The 7,914-nt window shown below is 40.3% G+C and overlaps 1 protein-coding gene across 1 annotated transcript; it reads left to right on the forward strand.

Annotated features, from left to right (window-relative positions):
- The first annotated feature begins 1,626 nt into the window (after nucleotides 1-1,626).
- Nucleotides 1,627-3,067, forward strand: cd59a (CD59 molecule (CD59 blood group) a). Its single transcript, XM_028470304.1, has 4 exons — nucleotides 1,627-1,759; nucleotides 1,856-1,957; nucleotides 2,548-2,621; nucleotides 2,785-3,067. The coding sequence occupies exons 1-4, from the start codon at nucleotides 1,705-1,707 to the stop codon at nucleotides 2,893-2,895; spliced, it is 342 nt and encodes a 113-aa protein (XP_028326105.1). The 5' UTR covers nucleotides 1,627-1,704; the 3' UTR covers nucleotides 2,896-3,067.
- The last annotated feature ends 4,847 nt before the right edge of the window (nucleotides 3,068-7,914 follow it).

The raw sequence follows: 7,914 nt of genomic DNA on the forward strand, positions 1-7,914 counted from the left end.
CTAGTGATTCTGGGGAGGAAAACCTGACAGATGTGACTCCACATCCCACAATGCAATGCACTAAACTTTTCCCAACATTGTGGACAAACCGTTGAGATGAAAATGAGTGAATTATTATTATTGATTTATAGATTTATGAGTCCTGGAGTTTATATGAATAAAATAAAATATTTAAATATTAAACATCTTTGTTATAATAATATATAATTACTATTATTATTATTATTAATCGTATTATTATCATAATATATTTGGATTTTTGTTCATTTGTGTTATATTGTGTGTGTGTGTTATATTGTGTGTGTGTGCGTGTGTGTGATGTTGTGTGTGTGTGTGTGTGTGTGTGTGTGTGTGATTTTGTGTGTGTGTGTGCGTGTTATTGTGTGTGTGTGTGTTATTGTGTGTGTGTGTGATATTGTGTGTGTGTGTGTGTGTGTGATGTTGTGTGTGTGTGTGATATTGTGTGCGTGTGTGTGTGTGAGTGATATTGTATGTGTGTGTGTATGATTTTGTGTGTGTGTGTGCGTGTTATTGTGTGTGTGTGTTATTGTGTGTGTGTGTGATATTGTGTGTGTGTGTGATGTTGTGTGTGTGTGATATTGTGTGTGTATGTGTGTGTGTGATTTTGTGTGTGTGTGTGTGTTATTGTGTGTGTGTGTGTGTGTGTGTGTGTGTGATATTGCGTGTGTGTGTGTGATATTGTGTGTGTGTGTGTGTGTGTGATAGTGTGTGTGTGTGTGTGTGTGATATTGTGTGTGTGTGTGTGTGAGATATTGTGTGTGTGATATTGTGTGTGTGTGTGTGTGTGTGTGTGTGTGTGTGTGTGTGTGTTATTGTGTGTGTGTGTGATATTGTGTGTGTGTGTGTGTGTGTGTGTGTGTATGTGTGTGTGTGTGATATTGTGTGTGTGTGTGTGTGTGTGTGTGTGTGTGTGTGTGATTGTGTGTGTGTGTGTGATATTGTGTGTGTGGTGTGTGTGTGTGTGTGTTGTGTGTGTGTGTGTGTGTGTGTGTGTGTGTGTGTGTGTGGTGTGTGTGTGTGTGTGTGTGTGATATTGTGTGTGTGTGTGTGTGATATTGTGTGTGTGATATTGTGTGTGTGTGTGTGTGTGTGAGATATTGTGTGTGTGTGTTATATTGTGTGGGTGTTAATTTGGATGTGTTGCATTGTGTGTGTGTGATATTGTGTGTGTGTGTATGTGTTGCATTGTGTGTGTGTTTGTGTGTGTGTGTGTGTGTGTGTGTGTGTGTGTGTGTGTGATATTGTTTGTGTATCATTGTGTGTGTGTATCATTGTGTGTATCATTGTGTGTGTGTATCATTGTGTGTGTGTATCATTGTGTGGTAGAAACAAAGACGTGTGTGTGTGTATTAAGGTCGACTGAGGATGAGTCGCTCAGTTCTGATTCTTCTTCTGTTCCACGAAAAACAACAAAACAACGAGCCGCTGTGACATCACACACACACACACACACACACACACACACACACACACACACACACACACACACACACACACACACACACACACACACACACACACTTGTGTGAGTGAGTATGTGTGTGCGTGTGTGAATCAACAGTAGTTTTTGTCATTAGCTCACAGGCTCCACCCCCAGTGGGCGGAGCCTAAACAGGTCCTGGTACCCTGTGTGTGTTCCTGGCTCTGTTTGTGAGTGGATGCCAGTCGTGCTGAGGTGTAGATATGAAGCGCTCCTTTGGGATAGGGCTGCTGATGCTCTGTGCTCTGATTGGACAGGGTGCGTTTGATTCTCATCCAAGTTGAAATTTGAAAAGCCTGAATTATAGTGGCTGTGGATTTGTTGCCACGGTAACGCTGGTTGTTTCTTTTTCAGCGGCTGGGATTCGTTGTTACAGCTGTAAAGATTACACCGCCAGCTGCAGCAAACAGCGAGACTGTACCTATGACGACGGCTGTTTGACGCTGTACGAGAGAGGTACACACACACACACACACACACACAGTGTTGTGTGTATTAGTTTGTAGTGTATCTTTGTCGTGTCATATATTGTGTATTGTTAGTGTTTTTGGAAAGAACGCATTGTTTGTTACGTTTGTGTTTAATATGTAAGAAGTGAGAAAATGCTTCTTGTCGTCTCCGTAATTTTGCGGTTTGAGTGTTTTTGATCGCATTTTAGCAATAAATACCCTGGTGACAATTTTTTGCGATTTATCGGAAACACGTAATTCTCAAAAACAATATATTTTAAAAATGTATCTGATGTCATATTTGATGTCAAAATGTCGACAATAATGAGACACAGTTTCAATAAAACAATGTCAGTCGCTTCTAAATCCATTTTGATAATTAAGTCAAAAACTTGTTGCACAAAATTATTCATGACATCATCAATATACACATCAGAGTATTACTTAAGGTTAAAATCATCCCAGTTCGTTCCAAAGTCCAAACTAGTTTTTTTCGATTTTGCCGTAAAATGAGGAGGTAACGTAAGTTCAATGTGTGTGTGTGTGTGTGTGTGTGTGTGTGTGTGTGTGTGTGTGTGTGTGTGTGTGTGTGTGTAGGAGGGATGACGTACCGTCAGTGTTTGAAGTTCTCTGACTGTGAGCACAGTCGTTTGGCTCTGATGTATCCTCAGGTAAACCAACCTCACCTCACCTGTGTGTTAAAAAATGATCATGTGACCTGTACATATACAATGTTCTAAATAATCTGTAATAACAAAACAAAAGCCAATAACCTGGAATATGTTTACAGACACATACATGTCTGTTGACTTTTTGAACCGTTTGTTGCTATAGGTCTCCAGTTTCACCTTCAGGTGTTGCAATTCCGACCTGTGTAACTCCGCCCTCTCATCAGCAGCGAGCCCTCTGATTGGTCTGCTGGCCTGTGTGATGGTCATGTGGTAAACCGAGCGCTCCTTCACAATAAACTGTCTTTAAAAAATGGATAAATTAATTGAATAATCAAATGAAAAGATTAATACCAGCGATTAATTGTTCTGTAATTACAGTTAGTGATTGTGACTTTAACCTGACACTGACAGCAGGAACACTGAAAATAAAGCTTTTCAAAATAAAAGTCTGTGACTGAGTGGCTCCATGGTTAGCTTAGGGTTTGCTTTGAGTGTTTTTCACAATAAAGCTTTAAACATTATATATTTCTAGAATGAACATTTAAAAACAGCTTTAACCCTTCTTTACTATTCACTATTAATACTATATAATATTTACTATTATTTAAATTGGTATTTATTTTAGTTTCACACTGTCTGCTCTAGTTTAATAAACTGAATGACCTCTCTGGGGATCAATAAAGGTGTATTCTATGTGTTGTAGACATGATTATATTAATTATGTATCTGAATTTCCTATAAATACAATGATTTATCTTCTGAATGGACCATTAATTCTCTGACACACAGAATATTAGTGGCTTTAGACAAAGGCACATTTTGTAATTATAGTCACTGTATAAAACAGTAGATTAGTGGTTAGCACGTCTGCCTCACAGAAAGAAGGTCCTGGGTTCAAGCCCTGTGTGGAGTTTGCATGTTCTCCCCGTGGTTTTCTCCATGTTCTTCAACTTCCTCCCACAATCCACCTGTAGGGGTGAATATGTGTGTTGCCCTGCGATGGACTGGCGCTCTGTTGAGGGTGTACACCGTCTAATGCCAGCAGAAAATGGCTGGAGGATGGTATGAATTATTATAATATGAAATATTTCAGAAGAACTGCAGTGGAGGAAGACTGGCAAATCTGACAAAGGAGGAGGGGGCGTCGACCCCAGGAAGGACAGAAGCTGGAACAGGCTGTGATGATGGCGAGCTGGCACATCCTGGTGCTCAGGCACTACTGGTGTCAGGGTTAGTGACATACGACTCGTTTCCACTGGCGGCATCGGCTCTACTCTCTTTTTGTGCGTTTCCACTGGTAAAAAGTTCCTCCTTTGTGGTTCCTGGTGCTGCTTTTTTTACTTCCTCCTTTGTTGAGGGTCCATAAAAATCAGCCCTGACCTGAAAATGTGACGTAGGCTCAAAGCGGATCATCACAGCGTAGAGTCATCAACTCACACACACAAGAAACATTTGGCCTCCATTGATTATTGTTGGTGATCTTATGAGGATGGCAGCAAAAAAGGTGAAATCAGTGGCGTCTGTCAGGTTGGTGCTCAATGGAAATGTTCCGGAAAAACAGAATCGGGTCCCGAAAGCGAAGAGTGCAGAGCCGTGTAGAGCCAAAACCGCCAATGGAAACTCACCAGGAGCCAGTGGTTACTAGGGAGCTAGCCAACACTAGAAAACAAGAGTGAAGCTAGCCGATACCATAGCCGACACTAGAAAACAAGAGTGAAGCTAGCTGATACCATAGCCGACACTAGAAAACAAGAGTGAAGCTAGCTGATACCATAGCCGACACTAGAAAACAAGAGTGAAGCTAGCCGATACCATAGCCGACACTAGAAAACAAGAGTGAAGCTAGCTGATACCATAGCCGACACTAGAAAACAAGAGTGAAGCTAGCCGATACCATAGCCGACACTAGAAAACAAGAGTGAAGCTAACCGATACCATAGCCGACACTAGAAAACAAGAGTGAAGCTAGCCGATACCATAGCCGACACTAGAAAACAAGAGTGAAGCTAACCGATACCATAGCCGACACTAAAAAACAAGAGTGAAGCTAGCCCATACCATAGCCGACACTAGAAAACAAGAGTGAAGCTAGCCGATACCATAGCCGACACTAAAAAACAAGAGTGAAGCTAGCCGATACCATAGCCGACACTAGAAAACAAGAGTGAAGCTAGCCGATACCATAGCCGACACTAGAAAACAAGAGTGAAGCTAGCCGATACCATAGCCGACACTAGAAAACAAGAGTGAAGCTAGCCGATACCATAGCCGACACTAAAAAACAAGAGTGAAGCTAGCCGATACCATAGCCGACACTAAAAAACAAGAGTGAAGCTAGCCGATACCATAGCCGACGCTAAAAAACAAGAGTGAAGCTAGCCGATACCATAGCCGACGCTAGAAAACAAGAGTGAAGCTAGCCGATACCATAGCCGACACTAAAAAACAAGAGTGAAGCTAGCCGATACCATAGCCGACACTAAAAAACAAGAGTGAAGCTAGCCGATACCATAGCCGACACTAGAAAACAAGAGTGAAGCTAGCCGATACCATAGCCGACACTAAAAAACAAGAGTGAAGCTAGCCGATACCATAGCCGACACTAAAAAACAAGAGTGAAGCTAGCCGATACCATAGCCGACCCTAGAAAACAAGAGTGAAGCTAGCCGATACCATAGCCGACACTAGAAAACAAGAGTGAAGCTAGCCGATACCATAGCCGACACTAGAAAACAAGAGTGAAGCTAGCCGATACCATAGCCGACACTAAAAAACAAGAGTGAAGCTAGCCGATACCATAGCCGACACTAAAAAACAAGAGTGAAGCTAGCCGATACCATAGCCGACACTAAAAAACAAGAGTGAAGCTAGCCGATACCATAGCCGACACTAAAAAACAAGAGTGAAGCTAGCCGATACCATAGCCGACACTAGAAAACAAGAGTGAAGCTAGCCGATACCATAGCCGACACTAGAAAACAAGAGTGAAGCTAGCCGATACCATAGCCGACACTAGAAAACAAGAGTGAAGCTAGCCGATACCATAGCCGACACTAAAAAACAAGAGTGAAGCTAGCCGATACCATAGCCGACACTAAAAAACAAGAGTGAAGCTAGCCGATACCATAGCCGACACTAGAAAACAAGAGTGAAGCTAGCCGATACCATAGCCGACACTAAAAAACAAGAGTGAAGCTAGCCGATACCATAGCCGACACTAAAAAACAAGAGTGAAGCTAGCCGATACCATAGCCGACACTAGAAAACAAGAGTGAAGCTAGCCGATACCATAGCCGACACTAAAAAACAAGAGTGAAGCTAGCCGATACCAGAGCCGACACTAGAAAACATGTGTGACAGTTTTCAGGAACAGGTAGCGTGGCAGCGCTGCCTCTGAGGACCTGAAGAACCTTTGCAGTATCCAGGTTCCTCTTCAGGCTCGACATGTGCCCAGCTATGGGTTCGTTAGTAGCTTTTGTGTTTTACTGATGCTCCCTACACTACCTACTTGTGTGGGTCTGAGGTTTGTGACCTCGGACAGAGTCATAACCTGTAACAATAAACAACTCTTTCACAGTTTGACTTGGTTTAATCTTGTACTTTCACACACGGGGTGTGGCACAACCTACAGTAAATGTCTTATATTCAGAGGCACAAGTAGTTGGTTTACCAGGGCAGGAAGTTGAAACCACAAAATCAAACCCAGAGAAATTGCTGCCGAGCTGCGACGACAATCTGGCAAGAAGTGAGTGATCGGTAAAAGCTTCAATAGTGTATTGATTGTTAACGAGGTTTCAGGTGAGGAGGGTAGGAGGAGGAAGAGAAGTTGAAATTAGTCGCTAACAATTAGTGGTTAGAATAAAAAACACTAGAAAAGAGGAATTTTTCTCTCTTCTGAAATATTTTGATTTATTTTCCTAAATGCACGCACATAAAAAACAGTGACATTATAATAGACACTAAATATTCCCACAGTTTTATCTTCTGTCAGCAGTTTTTAAAAGTTGAAGTTTCTGCTGTGATAGAAAAAAAAAAAAGTATTTTTATCGAATTATTAGTTAAAACTGAATTACAAACAGAACAGAATGAACTAAGCCTCAACAAATCACTATGGCAACTAATCTACTTTAAAGAAATAAGACCATTGATAATTATTCTGTTGATCAGGTGAGAAAAGTCATAAATGAAACAAACAAATCAAACATCTTTAAAAATAACTGAAACACACAAACATTCACACGTTTATTTAAAGTGTAAACAGAGAACAGAAGCGTTAGCTAACGGCTCATCAGATGATAATTATCTGTAAACATACGTTTACAGTTGTAATTCACAGTAGATGAATAACTAATAATTACATTCTCAGTGAGAAACAAATGAAAAGACAGACAATAATAGGGGTTTCTTTACGTACGAGGTGTTAGCATCAGTGCTAGCACGATGAAAAATATAGCAGTAGCACACAGGTGGACATGTTTGTTGTTGGAACGTATTTTAATATTGATCAAAATTTAATTATATCTATTGTTAAACAGCAATAAAGTTGGTTCTGCAATAATGAAGTAATAAAAATAAAGAGTGCACATTGATCTGAATAATAATGTTTTTTATTGCTAAAAAATTTAGCAATTTTATGAATTGTTTGAATTTAACGGAGCGAGACATTTCCTAATATCTACTGATGTGTAAATGAATCAGCAAACATTATACTGTCACCAGTCTGTAAGAAAAATATACTTTTCCTGTGTTTGTAATAGGGATGTAACGATTAATCGTAAGGCAGTTAAAAATTGATTCATAGGTATCACGGTTCACATCGATATTCTGAAAATTGAACCGCAGTACTTTTTTTAAACAGCAGAGGGCTGTATTAGCCTTCTCTTGTCCAAATGCTGAGGCGGGTTAGGGTTTCTGGCTGCCTTCTACTCTTAAACATGTTCATAAATGATTCCTTACCCCTTTAGCACTAAAAGAATATCTGTAATATTACGTGAATATCTGTAAAAGTCACGTTTTTCTATTAGCTCTGTCTGCTAGCATAGCATCTCTTCTTCACTGCACAGATTATATGCATGCCAACCAACCACTGGGTTACCAGCGCCCTCTGCTGGTCCAAACAAATATCTGACGTAAATACAGTGCAGACTGTTTTTTTGTTTTGTTTTTTAAAGTCCAATTGTTAAAGCACAAAATACATTTTCAGTTGTACTTTTAAAAAGAAAAAAAAAACATTATGCAGTTTTGCATTGTTTACTATAGAACCAGAATTTAAATGAATAGGCTTCTTCTTCAT

This window comes from Gouania willdenowi, chromosome 2 (assembly GCF_900634775.1).
Source record: "Gouania willdenowi chromosome 2, fGouWil2.1, whole genome shotgun sequence".
Lineage (NCBI taxonomy): Eukaryota > Metazoa > Chordata > Actinopteri > Blenniiformes > Gobiesocidae > Gouania > Gouania willdenowi.

Coding starts and splice junctions, on each gene's coding strand:
- cd59a (XM_028470304.1), top strand. CDS start 1,705: ATGAAGCGCTCCTTTGGGATAGGGCTGCTGATGCTCTGTGCTCTGATT. Junction 1,958..2,547: donor TTTGACGCTGTACGAGAGAG/GTACACACACAC, acceptor GTGTGTGTGTAG/GAGGGATGACGTACCGTCAG. Junction 2,622..2,784: donor TGGCTCTGATGTATCCTCAG/GTAAACCAACCT, acceptor TTGTTGCTATAG/GTCTCCAGTTTCACCTTCAG.